The 24,957-nt window shown below is 39.1% G+C and overlaps 1 protein-coding gene across 3 annotated transcripts in view; it reads left to right on the forward strand.

The window, feature by feature from the left end:
• The window catches only part of nadka (NAD kinase a), a 213,157-nt gene that overhangs the window by 64,511 nt on the left and 123,689 nt on the right, over positions 1–24,957 (forward strand). For all 3 annotated transcript variants that reach the window (XM_039756026.1, XM_039756025.1, XM_039756027.1), the window contains one exon: positions 19,638–19,740. In XM_039756026.1, coding sequence (XP_039611960.1) covers positions 19,638–19,740 — 103 coding nt within the window. The remainder of the gene's footprint in view (positions 1–19,637; positions 19,741–24,957) is intronic.

A 24,957-nucleotide genomic window follows, 5' to 3' on the forward strand; every position in this document is an offset into this window, starting at 1 on the left:
TTGGTGTGTGCAGTTCCGGGATGGTGGCTAACATCAAAAGCGAAAGCCTGCAAGCTAATAGATCACCGAGTGAGCTGGACGTTCGTATCTTAATGTTTGTACAGCCACTGAAGTGGGGTATGGATAAATCACCATCCCCAGAGGTAGTAATGGAGGGCCTCCACCACACCCACTTAATTGCTAAACACACCTTTTCAGTGGTTGAATAATTACGCTTCCTGCTGAGAAACGTCATGGGGTGTTCTTCCCCCTCAAAACATAATGAGAGCACTGCTCCTAAACCAAAAGTGCTTGCATCCATTTGCAAAATAAATTCCTTTGAAAAGTCTGGATTGCGCATTGCTGAGAACGAGGATAATATCAGAGATGTTTATTTGTCAGTCTTCCGGTGTGTAGAGAAGGAAAGAGAAAAGGTATCAGTCAACAGCGCCCTCTGTTCTCCAAGTGCACGCATATGACTAATGTATATATTTTCAAGAAATGGTGAAAACTGCCTTCATTTAAATTAAGCTTGGTTTCAGATAGGTATGTTACAGAAAATGAATATGACATTTTTTACTTATGAGAAACATTTTTTTATGCCATATGCTTTATGGATGCATATTTTTATACATATTTTATTAGTTATAGTATGAATTAGAATTAGAATTAGAACAATCTAGACGAGAACAGGCCATTCAGCCCAACAAAGCTCGCCAGTCCTATCCACTTGTTTCCTCCAAGAAAACATCAAGTCGAGTTTTGAAAGTCCCTAAAGTCTTACTGTCTACCACACTACTTGGTAGCTTATTCCAAGTGTCTATCGTTCTTTTTGTAAAGAAAAACTTCCTAATGTTTGTGCGAAATTTACCCTTAACAAGTTTCCAACTGTGTCCCCGTGTTCTTGATGAGCTCATTTTAAAATACAAGTCTCGATCCACTGTACTAATTCCCTTCATAATTTTAAACACTTCAATCATGTCACCTCTTAATCTTCTTTTGCTTAAACTGTAAAGGCTCAGCTCTTTTAATCTTTCCTCATAATTCAACCCCTGTAGACCTGGAATCAGCCTAGTCGCTCTTCTCTGGACCTTTTCTAGTGCTGCTATGTCCTTTTTGTAGCCTGGAGACCAAAACTGCACACAGTACTCAAGATGAGGCCTCACCAGTGCATTATAAAGGTTGAGCACAACCTCCTTGGACTTGTACTCCACAGATCGTGCTATATAACCTAACATTCTGTTAGCCTTCTTAATGGCTTCTGAACACTGTTTGGAAGTTGATAGCTTGGAGTCCACTATGACTCCTAAATCCTTCTCATAAGGTATACTCTCGATTTTCCGACCGCCCATTGTGTATTCAAACCTAATATTTTTACTTCCTATGTGTAATACTTTACATTTACTGACATTAAATTTCATCTGCCACAAATCTGCCCAAGCATGTATGCTATCCAAGTCCTTCTGTAATGATATAACGGATTCCAAATTATCTGCTAATCCACCTATCTTGGTATCATCTGCAAACTTAACCAGCTTGTTACTTATATTCCTATCTAAATCATTTATATATATTAAAAATAGCAGCGGCCCTAGCACTGACTCCTGTGGAACACCACTCTTAACATCGGCCAGTTCTGATGAGGTTCCTCGCACCATCACCCTCTGCTTCCTGTGTCTGAGCCAATTCTGCACCCATCTAAAAACATCACCCTGAACTCCCACTTCTTTTAACTTGATGCCCAACCTCTCATGTGGCACCTTATCAAATGCTTTCTGAAAGTCCAGATAAATAATATCATAAGCTCCACTTTGATGTATCTTTTGTTGCCTCCTCATAGAATTCCAACATGTTAGTAAAACACAACCTCCTCTTCTGAACCCATGCTGACTGTTCAGAATAACTCCTGTCCTTGTCATGTGTTGCTCAATCTTATCCTTAATAATTCCTTCCATTAATTTTCCTGTGATGCTTGTTAAGCTTACTGGCCTATAGTTGCTTGGATCCAGTCCTTTGGAATCTCTCCAGTGCACAGTGACTTCCTAAAAATATGTGTCAAGGGTTTATATATGTACTCACTAGCCTCCTTAAGAACACGAGGATAAATATTATCTGGGCCTGGTGATTTGTTTGATTTCATCTTATTTAATCTGAGCAGCACTTCTCCCTCTACAATTTCCAAATCCCTCAGTACCTCCTTAGTAGTTGTGTTTACCTCTGGCAGGTTATCCACTTGCTCACTTGTAAACACCTCAGAAAAATGTAAGTTTAGGGCATCTGCTATTTCATTGTCTGTATCTTTTAATTCCCTTTACTATTCCTGATGAACTTGACCTCCTCCTTAACTGTTCTTTTACTACTAAAATACTGAAAGAATCTCTTGGGGTCTTCTTTCTCCTTATCTGCTATATTCCTCTCCAACTGTCTTTTAAGCCTCTCTGATATCCTTCTTAATGGTTGCCCTCATTTCTCATACGCTACGGTTCTCTTTGCAGTCATTAGTCTTATATGCCTTATACAGCAGTTTTTCCTTTGCAACTTCTTTTTAAATCTTTATTAATCCATCGTGGAGTTTTTTAGTTTCCTATTACTTCCAAATTTAGGTATGTATCTGTCCTGCATTACATGTAAAACATTTTTAAACCTGTTCCACTGCTCCTCGACTGTCTCCACATTTAAAAGCTTATCCCAGTCTATCCTACTTAGACTTTGTCGCATCTGCTCAAAATTAGCCCTACTAAAGTTCAACTTAACAATTTTAGTCTTTGCATCTGTACTCTTACAAAATACTGAGAATTGTATTACATTATGGTCACTTGACCCTAGTGGTTCAATCACCTCTACACCCTCAATTCTATCCTGATTATTACAGAATACTAAATCCAGACAGGCTTCACCCCTTGTTGGTGCTTTAACATGCTGTGTTAAAAACAGTCGCTGATTACTTCTAAAACTCCTGCTCTTGTGCTCCTCCATCTGTAAGGTTATCCCAGTTAATATTTGGATAATTAAAGTCCCCATGACTATAATATCCCCTGTAAACTTGCCTTTTGATATTACTAAAAGATGTGTGTTGAAATTACTGTCTGAATTGGGTGGTCTATAACACACTCCTAAAATGAGACCTTTTCCCTAATATTTTCCAGGCGAAGCCACATGTCCTCACTAAGATGGGGCTCATCATCCAACTGAAGATGACTTACATTTAATTCCTGTTTGGCATAAACAGCAACCCCACCTCCTTTTCTGTTCTGTCTATCCTTCCTAAAAATGTGTATCCCTCTATGTTACACTCATCCCCATCTTTGTTATTTAGCCAGGTTTCCGTTATTGCTATAATATCATAATTATGCTCTGCTACATACAACTCCAACTCACTTACCTTATTTTTGATACTTCTAGCATTAAGGCAAGCTATTTTTAATGTGTTAATCCTTCTATCTTTACGTGTTTGCTTAAAATTTACATTACTATGCATTTTTATTTCTACACCATTGTTTGTTCTTCCATGTATAGATCTAAATCTGGCCTGTCCTAAACTCCCTGCCCCCATTCCCTAGTTTAAACAATCCTCGACTAGCCTACACATACGCCTCCCCAATACATTGGTGCCCCTCGGTTCAGATGTAACCCGTCACGCGGAACAGGTCCCATCTGTTCCAAAAGGAGTCCCAATGCCCCATAAACCTATACCCTTCTACCCTGCACCAAGATTTGAGCCACGTTAAGCCTTCTAATCTCCTCAATCTTACCTGGACTGGCGCGTGGCACAGGCAGAACTTCGGAGAAGACTACCTTGTCAGTTCTGCTCCTCAGCTTGGTACCTAACTCTTTGAATTTGGATCGCAGAACTGACAGACTACCCTTATGTATGTCATTTGTTCCAACGTGGACAATGACAACTGGATCCACCCCGCTCTGGCCAAGAGCCTATCCACCCTTCCAGGAGGTCTCCCACCTGTGCTCCCGGAAGGCAACACACCGTCGAGACTCTCTCTCTCTGGAGCACACCTGCGCTTCAATCCCCTAATGATTGAGTCCCCAACTATCACTACCTCTCTTTTTGGGAACTGGTTTTGAGGTGGCCCGTTGGGGCTCCTCAACCCTGCCTACCACCTCAGAATTATCAGAGTCACCGTCCAGCTCCGCCAGGACATGATAACGGTTAGACACTTCTAATTCTGGGGTTGATGCCCCCGGACAGTGTGCACCCTTTACCTTACGCCTTGCGACCGTGACCCACCTATTCCTACCTGTCTGGTCTGGAATCTCCTCCCGCCACCTTAGGGGTGCACACTATCTCTAAAGGACACCTGGGCCAAGTCCGCCAATTCTCTATTACAACGCAGGTCAGCCAACTCCTCCTCCAGTTCAGCGACCCTGAGCTCGAGGTGCTGGATCAGCTGGCATCTCTTGCAGATGTAGCCCTCATAGACAACTGGCTCTTCCAAACCATCATCTAAAAAGTCCAACATCCAACAGGACTTGCATTGCACTGGCCTCATTATTAAAATTTGATTTGGGATTACTAAGCTGCCTTAACTATATATATTTTTTTTTTCTTAAAATTAAATTTCTTCTTCTTTCAGCTGCTCCTTAACTTAAATGGTAACACTAAGATCTGCTACAGATATTTTACACCTTTTCCCCTTAAGCTCCTGTACTGTTCTCCCTGTCAGCTGCCTGCTGTTTGCCTTTCTATGAGGTTAACTTTACTTTTCTCTGTCTCTTCTAACTTTGCGCTCTTCTTACTTATAAGCTCTTCACTCGCACTGTTTGTATTCCCCCGTATTATTGAACCAATACGCTGTCGCCCACTTAACTGTTCTGCCTCTGGACCGCTAAGGACTGTTTAATCTAAAATAAACAAATAAATAAAACTTTACTACCTTATTTGCTCCTACTGCTCCTTGTGCCTGATCGGTGTCTTAACGCAGGCCGCTTACCTGCACACTACTGAGTTTCCACCTTTTACTGCTTTGAAGTCAGCCGCGGCCCTTTTTTCTTTTCCTTTAAACTAAGGAATCGCTGTTACGACGACGCGGTTATTTATTTACAAATGCCGATATCAGTTACTGCTGCTTTCTACCCTGCCGCCTCGATGCTAAATGACTCGATGTAATTTAAGGACATGTTATTTATGTTTGTATATTTATGGTCACTGAACAATAAGCCCAAAGAATTTAATTTGGTTAATAAAAAATGACAGATAACACCTGTGGTCCATAGTTTAATTATAAAAATACACTTATTATATAATAGATTATAATATGCAAGATTTTGAGGCAGTTCAGGCCCCTTGATGTAACATCTTGCATCCAAAATGGCTAACGGAGTACAACACCCTACTACTACAGAAGCTTAATGTAAAAAGTTTTTGAAAATGGATAAAAGGAAAAAAAATATTCATAATCTGTATTGGAATTGGCCATTCAAGTATCATGAAATCAATGATAGGTGTTGGCCTTAAAAACCTGATGGGAGCTTCCCTAACTACCACTAACTTTTTAAAACTCCCAAAAACCACTTGTGTGCATGTATATTAAGAAGCTGCTAAGCACATGACAGCCAGCATAGCAGCGGCACTCTACTTAAAACATCAGAGTGCAACCTACAGATATATGTCAATGAAGACATAATTTTTTGCCTGGCAAACTGTATGACAGAAAGATCGAATTTTGGAGGGATATAATGTTCAATTGCCTGGTAAAAGGCATAGAACTGATTCTAAAAAAAGAAGGCTTCAGAAAGTTTATTTGACTCTTGGACCCAAGAAACAAGATAGTGAGCTGTAAATATTTTTATTCAAATGTGTACACCAGAATGCCATACAGAATGTCATGATAGGGTCATGAACGACTTTATCATGAAGCTAGTCCATTTAGGAATATTGTACATACTGTAAGTTTCACTATTTACTAGATTGACCAGAACTGAAACTGAAAAACCAACAACTTTAGAATTCTTACTTCATAGACCAGGGAAATAATTGCTGGAAACCAAGGGGAGGTTTTCTCATTTTGGAGCATGAGAGAATTATGTCATATATGTGTGACTACTGACAGCAGAACAAATGTCATCTAGGTGTTGAGTCTAAAGAAAAGGACAACACTGGGTTGTTTTAGATACACACTATACACATTGCAGGGCTCACTAAATTTCAAAATCCCTGATAGCCCTTCAGGCAGGCACTCTTAAGATTTTAGTAGCCCGAATAAAAAAGACAATATCTTAATATAGAATTTTAGATATAATTGAAAAATCAATCGAAAACATTTATTTTGCAAACACAAATAGGAACAATCATGCATAAATTATATTCATCTGTCAAGTAACAATCATCAGCATCAATCAACTTAAATATACATTCAGTTCTAACTGAATTGAAACTTGTATGAACAATATGATGAATTTAAACATGAATCAGTTTGTGCCAAATTCTGAATCTGAGAGCTCAACTGAAATCACAGACAGCTTCATCAGCTTCCTCCCATGGCTTTTGTGTATTAGTCTCCACTTTTCTGCTCTTTCATCTTGCTGGGGTGTTATGTTCCAGGTGTCTTTAACCATACAAGAAAACATCCCAGAACTAATTGCCTTGTTAGGGCAAAATGTTTCAGATGATCCTCCATTTATGGAGAGGTTCCTGAGGTCATTCAGTTTCCACATTAATTTTACCAGTAACAAGATATGAGAGGGGTGTTCTGGATTTTCAGTGAGAAGATCTCGGTACAAGCAATCTAGCTTGATACCCCAGTGATCGTAAAGCCACATATTTAAATTAGTTCATTCTTGTGAAATTTTATCCTTCTCTTCCTCATTTATCAATGAGTATCTACAGCTTCTTTCCCTTAATTTGCCAATTCTTCTGTTGGTTGGGAGATAAGTGGAAGGGTCAAAAACAATGAAACGAGAGAGGATTTTGAGACCGATTTTTAAATCTGCTGTCTACTGTGAACCACCAAGGGTGCCGGAGAGCTCCAAACCCCAGACGCAACTTCACAGACACAAGTCCCATTCAGATAAAACTGATTTATTTCCACAGTTATCTTTCACAAAGTTTCCAAAAGCACAAGCAGCACACTTCTTAGTTTCCCTATCTTTTCTTCTCCTAAACACCTCTCAGACGAGCTTTGTCCATTTCCACCTGACTCCGACTCACTTGGATGAGGTTGAGTGAACTGTTTAATCTTAGATTTGGAAGTACTTCCGGTGCTAGGGCATAGCCTGATGGATGTACTTCCTGGTCAATCAAAAGTCCCACCATATAGGGATTGTTAACCCCTTCAGCTCCCCCTGGCAACCCCCACAGCCCCCATCTCCTGATGTCTTCGTCTTTTGTTCTTCCTCCCAATATTCACTCCTCAGGTGAGGCATATTTATTATAAAATTCTACCGGGGGGTTTTTGCAAGATGTGATTCTTAGATATTCTGATTGGCTGGCTGTCAATAGGATGAATGAATTCACTGTCTGTTTCCCCAAGCAATAAAACTTTTTTGATGTTGCCTGAGGTATCAGCATTTCATCTTTTCCCAGGCTGTTAAATAGTTTAGTTACTTTTGTCCCAGATGCCCAGGCTCTAAACTAATCAATAGCCTTAGGCACCAGCATGTCTTCCTTTCTTTATTGGAACAGCAGTTTTAAAAGTGAGGTACAACTAGTAAGAGGATATGCTTTGATGTGTCCTGAATTTTGTTAATCTGTTGTTTTGTCTTAAACAAAATATAATGGAAATATAAACCAAAATGTATAGATTTTGTACCCCACAACATATGTAAATAATAGTAAATTAATTATTTTGAACTCGTAATGCTTCAAACTTTGAAAGGGCATTCAGTACTGGGAGAAATTTGGTCAGATGGCACAAGGTAGCACTAAAGTCAAAAAGTGGGAGACAGGATAGTAGGCTTCTTGCTGCTTGCGTTTATCAAAACATTTACAAAACAAAAGATGCTGACTGAGAGGTGCAAACGGATTTAAGGTGTGCCGGGTTTACGTGTTTTTTCATAGGCTTTGGTAATTCTAGTGCTAAAAGCATATTTTGATTTCATAACATTTTGTAATGTAAGTGCTTCTTAGTTTCATCTGGTTGCTGGGTGACTTGTTAGTTGTTTAGATTAATGTTGCTTGTGGCTTATGTATTTTTTAATCTTTTTCTTCCTTTTGTCATTTAATTTTATTTTTAATTATTTCCTTTGCTGGAGTTTTTGTTTTATTTTGTGTTTTCTGTGTTCCATGTGAAAAGTTTTGTGCTGCCTGGCTTAAAAAGTGCTATTCAAATAAAGTTGCAGGTAGTCCCAGAGTTATGGACATCCGACATATGACTTACGAATGGGGCCGCAGCTGCTCCTTCATCTGTCTGGGTGTTGCAGGCTCCTCAGTAACTGCTGCTCCATCATCTTCGGCCTTGTGACGCTGCAAGCAGTGGCTGGATGGAGGCGGGGGGGTTTGGGGGTGGGAGTTTCGCTCTTGGGGACTGCCTGTACTTAATTTTATCTGGCACAAAGCATATTAAAATCATTGCTCGGATGATGCACAAAACTGAGTAATAGAGCTAAGTACAGATATGTGTATTCAAAAGACATTTGTTCTTGGCAGTGGACCAAGTTTATAAACACTAGTCTTACTTTTTAAAGTTTTATATTATTTGAAATCAGTACCTACATAATGTAACAAAGCAAGCATGTTTGCTATTGGCATTAATTCTTAAAAGCTCTAAGCAACAATAGCAAATTTTGTTACAGCAGCCTGCTGCTAAATTTTCTATATACAAGAAACGCTGCTAAACTTAACATACACTCACTGATCCCAGGGAAAATTTCCACCATCTGCTCTTTTATCATTAGGTTTTTGTGATTTGACCCACTGATCATAATTTGTAACAATTCCTTACATCTCCCCCGACAGCACCCAAGAACCCCAGCAGGGCTGTTACTAGGGACTACACTCCTCTGTCTGCCCTGAGGATATTCCTATAGGTGTCCCACCAGTGGGATGTTTCCACCGTGGGTGAGTAAGGTGGACTCACAGACTTAATTAGGTGACTGGATCCACATGATTCGTCCCTGCAAAAGTAAGAAACCACACGGGTAGTACATGTCTCGAGCAACTGACAGTCTCGTCATAACCAACTGCAAAGTCCATCTTTATTATACAATGTCCTCCTGGAATATTCCTAAGGGCACTGGCGTCAACAATGTTCCAAATCCCGGTACATAAAACATCTCCCCTTAAATATATGGTGAAAACCTGCTTTCTTCTTAAAGCAAAGTAAAAAGTTTGTTTTAGTCTTTTCTTGAACTCTCACTTTGCTTTCATATGCTTCTATATTGTGCCACCTGGCCCAAATTAAAGGGGCAAGAGATTTTTTGTCTATGTGGCAGTGCAGGTTGGCGTCCTTCTGGGAGCCTCTTGAACCCACTAACACCAATAATGTACTTGAGATATGAGCCTGGCCAATGAGGAAGCAAGGGTAGGTTGAAAGTGATAAGTCGCCTATCAAAGTCAGTCAGAACAAACGGTATTCAAAAGTTCAGTGTTCTCTTCTTAAAATAAATACAGTAGAGTCTTGCTTATCCTGCCTTTGCTTATCTGACATTCCATATTATCTGATGTCCCACCGCAAAAAAAAAAAACGCATCAATCGGCAACAAGAACTGAAAGTTATGAGCGTAGTCTATTTTTTGTTGCTCTTGACTCTACCGCAGCTAATTACAGTGGAACCTCGGTTTGCGAGCATAATTCATTCTGGAAACATGCCCACAGTCCAAAGCACTGATACTGTATATCAAAGCAAATTTCCCCATAAGAAATAATGGAAACTTGGGTGATTCGTTCCACAACCCAAAACTATTCATATAAAAATGATTAATGCAAAATATAAAGTACAAATACATAAAACAAATTAACCTGCACTTTGCCTTTCAAAAGAATCATGGCTGGTGTGAGTGAGTTTCTAAACTCTTGTGGGATTCCACCTAACGGGACGACACTTGGAAAAGCATTCCAGTGCAATAGCAGTCTCCCAGCGCTGTAGCAGTTTGCCGTAAACGCGGACATGGTATAAGTGCCTGCCTTCGATGGGTGATACAAGGAACATTATAAATGCGTAGGGCACAGTATTACTTGGCCACAACCCTCCCCAACTACTGTGTTTGTGTATAGGAGTGTGGCAGATCCTGTTACAATAAATAACCGCGCTGTTGCTGTTTCAAGCTGAATAAAGCTGGTGTTGCTAAAGTACTGAGACTCAGCTTCGTGTTTTCGGGTGCAAGACGAGTACTCGCACATCACAGCATGCACTTTATAGCACAAACACACACACACACACAGCCACAATGCTGTAGTAAACAGTATACGCTCATACGGATGTTGACTATATGAGTGATGGAGTTAAATACATTGCGCAACAAGAAGCTACAGAAATCAACATAATGATGCTGCAAAGATGGCGAGACTTAGCAACGATGAAACGGCACTTGTCAGGAAAGCAGACTACGATCAAAAATTTCTTTAAATCATCACAGTACTGAACTTTTTAAGTACAGTACATACTGTATTTAACTTCAGACAATTCTGTAACTGTAAGTTTATTTTGTCAGTTAATTTTTTCTGTTTTGTTTTAAAACATGATTATTAGATTGTAATGTGTAAAATTGTAACATAGTTTGACGTTTAATAGGCGTTTTCTTAACACCTCCCATTAATCCGACGTTTTTGCTTATCCGACGTTCTGCCAGCCCGTTTATGTCGGATAAGCGAGGCTCTACTGTAATCCATAAAAATGATAACGGTCCATGAGTATAAAGTCCATATTAAAACAAGATTAAAACCAGCAACTTTAGACCTTCATATTCTGTCCGACAAGCCTAGCACCCCTCCATATTCGTCTACCCAGCTCACCCATTGCTCGCTAAACTGACCCTCATCTTAGCTGCCTTTGAGCAGTGCTGGTCAGACTGCTCAAGGTCGGTTGTCCTCCCGCCTTCCTTTTTACACTCTTGCGTACCTCTGATCCCTGGATCATTCCCGCTTCTCAATAATTATTAAGTGGGAATGATTTGACCCTAGAACGCTGATCCTTCATTCCCTTGCAGGCCTTCAACTGCGTTGCCTTGCACCCAAACTGCCTGGCTTATCCTGCCTCACTCTCTCTGTCTTGTTTTTTTTTTTTTGTGTTTTTTTTTCCCCCTCTCTGCCTGTGCAGGCTCCTTTTAAACTGACCCTTCTAATGGGGCATAAGTGTGCACATGCCACTCCTTCTAAAGAAGTAATGAAGCACCTGCCTGATGCGCACACTCACCCGTGTCTTTGCAAGCGGGCAGACAAATTTCCATCCCTGGAGCGTGTTCACCCATCCACCTGTGCCTACAGTCTGCTATTTGTGGGGCGTGATTACTTATTTCAAATTAGTACATCATCTCTACATGTCCTCTAGTTTGGCACCTTCACCGCTCTTACTGGGTGAGCCTTTTGCTTTATTATAACCCTCCAATTTTCTGTGTGACAATTCAACAGGATGGGTGTCTCCATGTGAAGAATGGTAGCCCATTTTTGTCAACATTGCCGTAACAGCTAAAGGAGGTGGAGCTTTTAGGGGATTAGGAGACATCCGCGACCTTTTACTCTTCCCAGCACTCACAGTATCAATAGGTTTTTTCAATCCCAAACTTACTGTGAGAAATAGGTGCACTTGAACAGTTCTTTTTTTGCTCTGCATTCTCACTTCTCTACCTGGCCCAGATTTATCTGTCTGAGTATCTATTCCTCGGTACGAGGCAAACAGGTATAACACCGAAGTGTGGTTATAGGAAATATAGCAACTCTGTTCTCTACACAGATGTCCAAGACGCCTTCACCCTTTCACAAATCATATATATAAATAATTTAGATAGGAATATAAGTAACAAGCTGGTTATGTTTGCAGATGATACCAAGATTGGTGGACTAGCAGATAATTTGGAATCCGTTATATAATTACAGAAGGACTTGAACAGCATACAGAATTGGGCAGATTTGTGGCAGATGAAATTTAATGTCAGTAAATGTAAAGTATTACACATAGGAAGTAAAAATGTTAGGTTTGAATACACAATGGGCGGTCAGAAAATCAAGAGTACACCATATGAGAAGGATTTAGGAGTCATAGTGGACTCTAAGCTATCGACTTCCCGACAGTGTTTAGAAGCCATTAAGAAGGCTAACAGAATGTTAGGATATATAGCACGATGTGTGGAGTACAAGTCCAAGGAGGTTATGCTCAACCTTTATAATGCACTGGTGAGGCCTCGTCTTGAGCAGGGCTGTGGAGTCGGTAGATAAATGCTCCGACTCCGACTCCTCAGTTTCTAAATCTTCCGACTCCCCGACTCCTCTGTATGTATATACTATGCCAGGTAGGGAGATCTGTGTTCTTGGCTCCTTCGGCCCCCTTCACTAGCGCATAGCGAAGGGGAGCCGACGGAGCTGAGAACACACCAGATGATTTTTCAGGCGTTTGACGCATGATGACTCGTTGAACGGCCGAAAAATCGGCAGTGCATCTGTAAATGTATGGGAGGCTTTAGGCTAGGTTCACAGTTCCCTGTAACAGTGGAACACGACACAATGGAAAGCGGTGCCACACCTTACCTGTGCATTACATCCCATATAGTGACGCATACAGTCAATGAAAAGCATGCTTCATGGTTACAGCAGAGAAGTAGTTCATTATGACTGTTTGTGAATTGGGACATTTCAACTTACTTTTTTAATTCCCATTTAAATTTAGTAGGAGTCGGAGTTGGTTAACTTTTTGCCGACTCCGACTCCAGGTACCCAAAATTGTCTCCGACTCCGACTCCACAGCCCTGGTCTTGAGTACTGTGTTCAGTTTTGGTCTTCAGGCTACAAAAAGGACATAGCAACACTAGAAAAGGTCCAGAGAAAAGCAATTGGGCTGATTTCAGGGCTACAGGGGTTGAATTATGAGGAAAGATTAAAAGAACTGAGCCTTTACAGTTTAAGCAAAAGAAGATTAAGAGGTGACATGATTGAAGTGTTTAAAATTATGAAGGGAATTAGTATAGTGGATCGAGACTGTTATTTTAAAATGAGTTCATCAAGAACACGGGAACACAATTGGAAACTTGTTAAGGGTAAATTTCACACAAACATTAGGAAGTTTTTCTTTACACAAAGAACGATAGACACTTGGAATAAGCTACCAAGTAGTGCGGTAGACAATAAGACGTTAGGGATTTTCAAACCTCGACTTGATGTTTTCTTGGGCTGAATGGCCTATTCTCGTCTAGAGTGTTCTAATGTTCACTCAGTGTTGCCTTTGCTTTATCTATCCTGACCTCAACAGTCTGAGTGGTCTTTTTAGAGACACAAGGTTCAGCCCTGGGAAGACCTTCTGTGATCTAGTATGTCAATGTTGGAGCATGTACTGCTTGTTTACCTTCACCTTTATCAGGAACCCCTTCACAATGTGTTCATCTATGCTGCTCCATACAGATATCACTCACCTGTATAGTCAAATCTATGTTCAGCAGCTGATCTATCACCAGACACCATGACTATTTTTGTTTTGTTTCTATCAGTGCTATCGCTGTTTCCTCAAGACCACTCACAGTTGTGTCCAAGGTATTCAAGGCTGACAGGAGTGCTCATATTGACTGCAACAGTTCACTCAGTTCATGAAAAACCTCCTGTAGTTTGTGTTGGTCCTTTTGCCATGGGTCTGAACTCTGGGTATTTCTGTCCATCCTCAATGAGTCAGTTGGTGTATGCTCCTTTTGCACATGCTCAATTGGAGAATCTGGGGCATAATGGAAATTGAAATCTGGTTTGGTCAACCACATGACCAGTCTGTCCCATTTCTAATGCTTTCTCTGTGGTTTGCTAACATTGTTCCCAGAACTTCTTAGTTTCCCCATAAGAAATAGAAGAATCACTTTCCAAAAATTTCTCTCTCTGCAGTTTCCCTGTAGTTGGACTGAGCAATTGGGCTCCAGTTGCCATCTTGGTTTTCCCAGCATTCTTCAGGATTGAGCATGTGACTCGCATCCACAAGTAGAGGGAGAGGTTTTCACAGCTTGATTACGTCAATTTTCTTCCATTCCCATCTTCCCATGATTCTTTTATTTTATCAAAAAGTAGTATGGGAAGCACACTTTAACATCATGCTGTGTTTTGAGCTTGTCTTCTTAGTAATGCTGCCATTGCCAGTTATGTCATAAAACACACAGCACACCCTTTTTATAGACAAAACACTCTACACAATAAGGCAATTAACAATAAGCATATTAATTAAGCATTATTACTGTCTTTGAAGATAGTTATATTGAGACAAAATGTCAGTTAACTCGAAATTTGTTCAAGAACATTAGAATGTGAGTGACATGTCATTGAGATATTTAATTTACTTAGAAGGAAGATTTTCTGTTCTTCATTGTTTTGTCACCTGGAGTTGGTTAAATTTTAAGATAAAAAGTTTGTGTAGGACTTACAGATGTTTGAAGTTTTGCTGTAAAATTAAGCAAATTTTCACTGCATGTTTATGTTTAATAAACAACTTTTGCATAAGAAATGCAATATGCTTTTTTCTGAATATAAGTATATTTTATGCTTATGTGAGGCCTCAGATGCTTTGTGGACATTAACATTTTAAAATATCCTCTCTTTCATCGTGATGTCAACATTGATCCTCAGTTTTGTATTGGGGGGTATGTGATTTTTGGTGCATGCTCTTGTAACAATTGCCATGGGTGGCTGGTGTCATTGTTAGTTTATACCTTGTCATCATTATGCTTAAAAAAAATGTCTTGCCTGGAAAAGTAGTACCTGACTTGGAGGGCTCATGAAATTTAAAAGGGGAGGGGCTGACCATACTTAAAACGGTGAAGGTGCAGTGGCAAAGAAAAGGGGAGAAGAGAGGCTAGGAACAGTGCCAGAGAAAGGTTGTGGATATTAGGGGGAAAACTACTCTGCCTTCAGAAGGAGTCGGGTAAATCCTGATTCCTTTATAGAAGCAAGTTGACATAAAGAATCATTTTACTGTTTTAACGAGAACATAGGAGAGGGCCTGACATGCCTGAATCAGGAGGTTTCCCATTATTAAGGCATGGCTCAGTATAACCCTCTCAATAACAAACATTAAGAAAAAAAATAGTATTTCTATGGATGGACATTCAGGGGACTTTTTCACTCAGTTAATCCTTTAAGGTAATTGTTATTTGTGTATTCATTTTTTTTATCAGTGGAGTGTCTTACATTGTAATTCATTAGTGCGGGAGGTGTGCTGCAGCACAGGATTTGTGTAACTAACAGATTTATTTGTTCACAATGATAACTTTATTTCAGTCATCATTCTGGATCTTTTGGTGTGTTCTGTTCTTGAGTGGTTAGTAGGGAAGTAGTGTTGATCACTCACGTACTAGATAATTTATCTATGTATGGATTTATTTATTTTGCTGCCGCTGTAGGGATCTGTAATGCATATTCTAATCATGCTGTTCCAGGGCATGAAAAGGAGTGGTACACACTTAAGCTCTTCTTATTTTGCAACATGTATAGCCAAATGACAGCAACATTTATACCTTCTCTGCAATAGTTTGGGTGACTAGTAATATGTTTGTGTGGGGTTTACCTATTTCAGGATACCTTATAGAGTAGTGAACTGACAACAGTGGAGGTTTTAGTACATATTTGCTGAGTCTCCTATAGGCATATTTGGAGGTGAATATAAACTTTGGATATTGTTGAGGGATTAAATTTGAGGAATACCTGTAGAAATATTATTTTTGTCGGTCATGCATCTTCTGTGACTTAAGTAAGTAAGTTTGGATACAATTTGGCCAAAAATTGTGAAAGAGCAAAAAACTGTTGGAATATACAGTATTAGATATACTTTACTAATACTCCACTCAAAAATATTTTTTTAATTTTACTTACCCCATGCACTTTGTAGTTGTGGCTGAGAAAAATTTAAAATCAATATTTCATTTTTCCACAAAAACATGGAACATTCAAATTCAGTGGTGTCAATAGAGGAGCAAAACTGGACAGTGCCAATATGAAAACCGTCCATGGAGAAAAAAGAAAAAATTCTTACATAATTAGTGTTGCATAATACACATGTCTGATATCAATTTGTATGACAAAAACGTGCAAAATTATGTCATTCTCCCCCAATGCTGTGTGTTAGATTTGAAAATCTGCCTCTATCCCTTGTTCACTAGTAAAAAAAAAACCTGTCTTTCATTCAAATGAATGAAAATGAGAAAAAGATTGAAGAGATTCAAATGTAAATGAAGGCTAAATAAGCATTAATACCATATACATCATGGGTGTGTTCATGTTTATTAGGGTAAAAATATGTGAAAAGGCTCTTCTATTGCAGCTATATGAGAAAGGTGCTTTGCATGGGCTTGTAAACTGAGGTGCATAAATGAAATTCAGAAACTTAATGTACAAGTTTATTTTAATAGTAGCATTAGACCAGTTAAATAGCCCAGCTGATTCAGGGCAGTGGAGAAGTTGATGAACCCTTAATGCTTTACAAATGTCCTAAATTACTTTATATATAAAGCCTCTTTCACTGGCCTGTATACAAGGCATTCCAAGTGAAAGTATTAAGTCCTTCAGATAAAGTTTAACAACTACTGTTGAATCGACCATTGTACAAGGAAAGCCTACATTCACTTACAAAACAAATCTACTGTAACTAATACAGAACATATCTAAAACCCTGTGATGTATGTATTTGCCAAAAAAAAACCTATATTCACAGAGGGCTTTTTGAAGACCCCAGCCAGACAATATTTAATTTTAACAATGTTATAATATCATTGTTGACACATTATACACACAGCATTAAGTATTATTACCTTGGGTAACAAAACCACAAGCAAACAAAGTTTGCCAGATAAGGGAAAGCATTCCACCTTTTTTGACACATGAGAGTTTTGGGCCAACCTGTGCTGAAGGGACTGTGAGGCAACAAATCGGCGCTCTTTGGAGTGCCACCAACCCTCCATGTCAGGTACAAATCTGACTACTATCCAGACCTGCATTTTATTTCTCGCTAGCTTGAATTTGCATATTAATTAAGATTCATCTGTGGAGTTGTTGGGACACTGGAGTACTGAGGGACCTAACACTGCACCCTATTTATTATGTAAATCTTCGAAAACATTTCCACTGGTCACCTTGTAGCTAACTGCACAATGAGCAGCATTGTGAAAAAACACTTGCTTAGTCATGAGTTTCCTTGTCCTTCTGTCCATCGAGTGGTGAGGGTAAATAATTTGAAGATTTTAACTAACAACACTGGACTTTAACAATAGGAACACCTAAAATGACCAATTCATATTTGTTCATTCAAAAAGCTGTTAAGTGTAGAGTAGCTGGATTCATGAGAGTTTTAGCTATAGCACGTGGAACTAGGAGTGTAACATATGATCTAGCAGTAGAGAGGCTGTGCTTTAAGATATGCTAGAAGAGCTGCAACCACTAAAGACTTATGATAATACAGATGATACTTGGAATTATGTTTCTGAGCAAACACAGTTTTCGAAAACTCTTGAACAAACAAAAGTCATTACTTTTAAAAAATTAGGAAGGTCTTAATGCAGGTGCTTTACACAGAAGCTGTTTAATTTGACAGAGGCTTTTATCAGTTCATTATTTCTGGGTCAGAAGGGTTTGAAAAACATGCAGTGGCTGTGCTGAAAGGGAAAAATCTGGAAGCCACTGCCTGCAGTAACCACACATCTCCAGGACCTCATGTCTCTGTTTGTGAGCTATCAGCTGAGGCATTTCTAAATAGCTCCTGGGTAATGACTCTTCAGGTGTCATTAAAGTCACACCACTTAGTTAGCAACTCTCTCACTGCCTCTTTTAACCTTTCCCTGTATTCATTAGGTTCTTCCTCCAAATTTTGTATTCCTCCTTTTATTTTACTCAAGTCAGTCTTGATTGGATAGATTTCCTGCAATTTTTCTAACAATTCAGTAATCCCATCATTAGTGAGCAATTCCCTCAATTCTGTATGAGTTGGCTAGTCACCTAATTTTATTTTAATCCGTTTCACACACCTTATTACAGAATAGTTGCTAGTAATCGTTATTACCATCTGCCATGTTACATTATCTCCCCATGTTGGCCTATAAGACATCATTAGTACTTCAAATTCATTTAAAAATGCAGTTATGATATTCTTTGGATTCCACAATTCGTTTATCATATGCCGGATGTCTGTGTACTTCGACATTTATATATTCACCTGTATTATTCACTCTCCCAGTAGGAGATTCTCTCACTGGAAAGTTTCTAGCTTCATTGCAGGTGAAATGCACCTCAACCTTTCTCACTGCGTAAGTTCTATTTCTCCTTCCCATTTTAAAACTTGATCTCTTGCAATGGAAGAGACTTGACTGTCTGCAAAATCTTGCTGACTGAGAAAAAGTTATTTCTGGATATTGATGGCAGCCTTTTAATTTTGATTATAAGGAGATGTTGGACAAAGTACCCACTCATTATGTTCCTGGTTATATTTTGAATTGCAATTTAATGTTTGGACTGATGGAGGAATAGGGATTCGATGGTAAAGGGAAGCCTGTGGTACCGCAACAGTTTTTTAATTCTGGATGCCACATCCAATGATTGTGATTCTGTTTCTGTACATTCTGTACATTGCCAGAGTGGTGGCTCTGAGGCTAGGATCTGCACTGGCAGCAATTAACAGTCTTATAACATGGCTTATTCTCTAAAGTTTGGGCAAATGTAATTTTCATACGGTTACATGAATTAGTAGTGATTTATTTTTCCTAAATATAATGTTTAAATGAAGATCAAACCTTGATATTGTCCACATATGTTAAAAAAGAAAAAAGGTTAATGGGATGAACTTACTGTACGTTACAGAATGGGAAAATTAGGATGCGTTGTGCTAAATCCACAAATCCTTTTTTCCAGTTCTTTTAATCGGTGGGTTTTAGCAAAGTAGGGAGGAAATGGAAACAGGCTGTTTTCTTTCATAATTTTTTTAGGCTATGGAAAGTCAAAAGAAATATTTCAAGTTTTATGTTTAAAGTAATTAAAATAAAATTTTTATATTTTTGTCTTCTACAAAAATTTATGCACTGTATTCAGAAATCTGTTTGTACTTGTATGTACTGTATATTTGTTGTAGTTTGTGAGTATATTGCTGTTCAGAAGTGAGGCAGTGGGGAGAAGCATGTTGCTTTTTTAAATGGGTATTTAATATATGGAGCAGTGCCTCTTCAGTAATATTTTAAGTCCACAGCTTACAGTAGGCGTATTTTTGGGAATGTGTTTTTATTGTGGATTAATTTATTATATACTACTAATTGATTTTTTTTTTTAACTTTTTATATATTTATTTTTTAATTTCTATTTAAGTTTTACACCTCTGTGGGGTATTAAAAGAGGAAATCAACTTAGGACTCTAGCAGAAGCCACAGCGAACCAACAAATGATTATAAGTAGCTCTCAAATATTTGAAGTAATTTATTATGTTCATGTGTACTGCAAAATAATAGAGTGTTTCAAGCTTGTTTTGTACAACAGAAATTACTCGCCTAATAAATGTCTTTTTTTTCTCCCATTATCCCCCCACCCCTCAACCCCTCCACCCCTCCACCCCCTAAAGGAAAGTGTACCACCTGTCATGGCCTTTCATCTAGGCTCTCTTGGCTTTCTAACACCTTTCAAGTTTGAGTCCTATCAATCTCAAGTTTCTCAGGTTATTGAAGGTAATGTGCCATAGCAATCTTGTTGCAAAATTTACTTTGTTACTTGTGTTATTGTCCGGTGGATGTATAATTTGTTGTGAATGCTACCATTTGCTCATAACCTTTTATTCAATATAGCAATGTAGCCAGCACCGGTGGAGTCTGAAAATTGTAAGACTTAAACTGAAAAATAACTAATAAACATATGGTATGAGTAGCTATAACGCTTTGCAATAATTGCTTTGCAATAAGAATGTTTTGCTTTACAAACATGTTTCAGTGATTTCAGTAAACAACCTTACTTATATCACATGAATCACATGTCTTTTTTTGCGGTCACTAGGTCAAAATATGCAAAGCAAATGCCATTTTACTCAAATATTGTAAAATATTTAATTCCTGAGTGATCTTTATGTGCATAAACAGCAAACCCATTAACTCATGATCTTGACTTAAAGACCCACCTCTCCCCTTTTTATCGTTGGTCAAGATTCCTGTTTTCCATTCAGAAAGTCTCTCCATTTAGTCAGTGTCCATAAAACATATCTTAGCCTGAGCCGGATGTTATTGCGAAAAGTTATTTCGGTGTGATGTGCAAAACCAAATTACGACAAGAATTGAACATTAGTGAATGTAAATAAAATAAGTGCTAAGGTTAACTTTAAAACAATAAATGAATTTCAGAAATGAAACTAGAAACCCAAAAAAGTGTAATGTAAAATAAAATTGCTTGAAAAAGGTTCAGAACAATGAGAAAAATATTTTAAATGAATTCAGATTAAAGTAGTTAGTTATTTGGCAAGTTAGCCAACATGACCACGTATATGGCTCTAGCTGTTTGTACATATGGACTGAATTAGAGACTAGCATTCTCCCAGAACTTTACTTAATTGATTGCGCTACAGAATTGGTAGGGTATTGGAGAATAAAATTTTAGAGGAAAGAAATTCAGGCCTTTCTTTTTTTCTTTTGATATATAAATTTTAAATATTTTTAAAATACCTTTTTTTATGTGCAAGATGTCTGGGTACTGCAAAGAACATATCTGACACTTCATTCTTTCTGTTTGAGACAATGAAAACACAGACCTTTACATTTTAGAAAGGCAATTCTGTTGACTTTATAACAATCAGCAAGAGTATGCCGGCCACTGCAGAATACACAAGGCTTTTTACTTACTCTTGTCTCTCCTTTGCATGGGGACTCCTGTCAAATCTCATCTGTCAACCTGTCTATCACCATTGCAAATAAGAAAGGGCTCCATGTTGAATGCATCTCTCACTCCTACCGCAGACCTCACCACTGTCACACTTTCCTTGTACATATCCTGTAAAACTCTTACTTCTCTGCCACACCCGACTTTTTCATACAATACCACAACTCCTTTCATGGCACCCTGTCATATGCTTTCTCTAAGTCCACAATGTACCTCCTTCTTCTCCCATACTTCTCCATTAACACCCTCAGAGCAAACATTGCATCTGTGGTGCTCTTTCTTGGCATGAAACCATACTGCTGCTCACTAATCAGCATGTCCCCTCTTAACCTAGCTTTCACTACTCTTTCCCCTAACTTCATGCTGTGGCTCATCAGTTTTATTCCCCTGCAGTTACTACAGCTCTGCACACCCTCCCACCAATATTCTTAAAAATCAGTACCAGCATACTTGTCCTCTCTTCAGGCATCCTCTCACTTTCCAAAATTCCTTTAGGCAATCTGGTTGAAAACTCGGCTGCCATCTATTCTAAATACCTCAGTGCTTCCACAGGTATGTCATCTGGAACAACAGCTATTCCATTCTTCATCCTCTTCATACCTGTCCTTACTTCCTCCTTGCTAATCCGTTGCACTTTTTGATTCAATATCTCCACATAAGCCAACCTTCTCTCTCTATTTTTTCATCAGCATCTCAAAGTACCCTTTCCATCGGCTTAACATAATCTCCTTGCTTGTGAGTACGTTTCCATCTTAATCCTTTATCTCCCTGATCTGCTGCACATTTTTCTCCAGCTCTGTCCCTCTGTCTAGCCAATCGGTTCGGGTCCTTTATCTCCCTACTTAGTGTCCAGCCTCTCATACAACTAATCATATGTCTTTTCTTTAGCCTTTGCCACCTTTCTCTTTACTTTACGCCTTATCTTCTTATACTTTTGTCTACTTTCTGCATCTTTCTGACTATCCCGCTTCTTCTTTGCCAACCTCTTCCTCTCTGTATACTCTCCTGTACTTCCCCAGTCCATCACCAGAATTCCTTTTTCTCCTTCCTCTGTCCAAATGTCACGCCAAGCACCCTTCTAGCTGTCACTCTTACTACTTCTGCTGTAGTTGCCCAGGTTTCTGGTAACTCTTCACTGCCATCTAGTGCCTGTTTTACCTCCTTCCTGAATTCAACCTTGCAGTCTTCCTTTTTCAACTTCCACCCTTTGATCCTTGGTTCTGCCCTGACTCTGTTCCTCTTCTTGATCTCCAGTGTTATCCTACAGACATCCTATGCTGCCTAACTACACTTTCCCCTGCCACCTCTTTGAAGTCTTTGATCTCTTTCAGATTGACCCTCCAGCATAGGATATAATTTACCTGTGTGCATCTTCCTCCACTCTTGTGCATCACCCAATTTTCCCTCCCTCTTCTTAAAATATGTATTCACCACAGCCATGTCCATTATTTTTGGAAAATCCACTATCCTCTGACCTTCTTCATTCCTCACCTTGACACTATAATCTACCTATCACCTCCTTATCTCCTCTGTTCCCTTCACCAGCATGTCCACTGAAATCCGCTTCAATCACCAGTCTCTTTCCCTTGGGTTCACTGTCCATCACTTCATCCACCTCACTCCTGAAATCATTGCACACTCGGCTTGCGGTGCATATGCACTAACAAAATTCATCATCACACCTCCAATTTCCAGCTTCATAATCATTACTCTGTCTGACACCCTTTTCTCCTCCAAAACACTCTTAACATACTGTTCCTTCAGAATAACCCCTACTCCATTTCTCCTCCCATCCACAACCTGATAGAACAATTTGAATCCACCTCTGATCCTTCTGACCTTACTCCCCTTCCAATTAGTCTCTTGCACGCACAATATATCAACCTTTTTTCTCTCCATCATATCTGCCAACTGTCTCCCCTTACCAGTCATACTGCCAACATTCCAAGTTCCTAACCTTAGTTCCATTCTCTTTACTTTCCTTCTCTCCACCTGCCTCCGGACACGTCTCCCTCCTCTTCTTCTCCTTCTTCTTCTTCGGTCAACAGTAGCCCAATTTCCTCCAGCACCCTGTTGGCTGGCGGTGGTCATTGTTAACCCGGGGCTCAACCGATCCGGTATGGAAATTTGTATTGTTGTCTCGCATATTGATTTGGCCAAATTTTACACCGGTGCCCTTCCTGATGTAACCCTCCCATTTATCCTGGCTTGGGACCGCCACAAAGATGCATACTGGTTTGTGCATCCCCTATGGCTAGGGTTGTGAATCTTCAAATACTAGTATAAATTTTTAAACCAAATGGAACAGTCCATCGCAGCTAAATTTCCTAAAGTGAGAAAAACTACTTCCACCTATTGTAATATAAGCTTGATATTTTTACTAATGCGTTTAATATACTGTATTTTCAAAACTGCTGCATCTGATTGAAAATGTGCATTTAAATGTAAAAATTATAGAGAGATTGTAAAAGAAAGAACAAAGTCTGTCTAGCTCAATTACATCAAAATTGTAACAGTTTCAAAAGTTGTCTTTGATAACCTACTGATGAATCTCCTTTTTTTTTTAAATTGCGGTTTAGAAAATATTCAAAGACTTTTTTTTTTTTTTATTTAAAGATTTTTACACACTTGTAGTCAAGTTATCCCATTGATGACCCGCTGTGGGGGTTACAGTCCTCAGGTTGTGAAACCACGCCTTGACAAATAGTATAACTTTACCAAAAACTGTATATCGTGTGGTGCTGGAAAATTTATAAAAACAAAAAATCTTGTGCTATCACCTGTAAATGTAAAAAGATACAGGTTGTGACAGGTTTACAAGGAATTGACATCATCAACAGGTTTACCCATAATTAAAACTATTTTACAAAAAAAAGATTAACTTTTGTAAAGTGGGTTTACATCCATCCATCCATTTTCCAACCCGCTGAATCCAAACACAGGGTCACAGGGGTCTGGTGGAGCCAATCCCAGCCAACACAGGGCACAAGGCAGGAACCAATCCTGGGCAGGGTGCCAACCCACCACAGGACACACACATACACATGCACCAAGCACAACTAGGGCCAATTTAGAATATCCAATCCACCTAACCTGCATGTCATTGTACTGTGGGAGGAAACCGGAGCGCCTGGAGGAAACCCACGCAGACACAGGGAGAAAAAGCAAACTCCACACAGGGAGGACCCAGGAAGCGAACCAGGGTCTCCTAACTGCGAGGCAGCAGCGCTACCACTGCGCCACCGTGCCACCCAGTGGGTTTACAGCCTGAAGTATATAGTGTACTTGCACTAAAATTAACACTTACATTCAGGAAGTTGGGTTGTTTAGTAAATCTGTATTCAGTTTCACACAATTTTATTTGACAAACTTACTGCGGCCAAATCTTGGTCGCCCAGTGACTAAATTTAGACAATCTTCATTTTCATTTTCAAGGATAAATTTCAAGAACATTGAGTGACCTCTTTCTAACTCTGAAAAGAGACAATCTTTGTCTCATATACAATCCACCTTTCCATTTTTTTATGTTCTTCTAGAAATTTCCTTTGGTTTTGGCAACCGTTCATGGTAAATATCCTGTCTGGCAATCTAATAAATGGCATAGTCATTCTCAAACTCGAGTTCAGAAGAGCAGGGAGAAAGGGCCTATCCTGGCTGTACATGGCAAAATGTACTAGTTTATTGCATGGTACACTCATGCACACACTCACACTGGGACTATTTAACCAAACTTACAAGGCTTTGAGTATATGGCAGGAACAATATAAATATCCAAATAAAATCACAAGACATTTGGGGAGCATTAAAACTCCACACAAGCAATTTGGTGCTGGATTTGAACTAAGTATGCTCAATATATAAAATAGCAGCCCTGATCAGTCTGCACTAATGTGCCACCAAGCTAAGCATATGTTAAGTATATTTTTACTAAATATCTCAGATTTCTTGAATTACCAGCATTCACACTAACAGTCTTACGTTGACACTCCGCTGCTTTAAAGCTGTAGAAAATTATACACTGA

The sequence above is a fragment of the Polypterus senegalus genome, chromosome 6 (genome assembly GCF_016835505.1).
Source record: "Polypterus senegalus isolate Bchr_013 chromosome 6, ASM1683550v1, whole genome shotgun sequence".
NCBI classification, from domain to species: Eukaryota; Metazoa; Chordata; class Cladistia; order Polypteriformes; family Polypteridae; genus Polypterus; species Polypterus senegalus.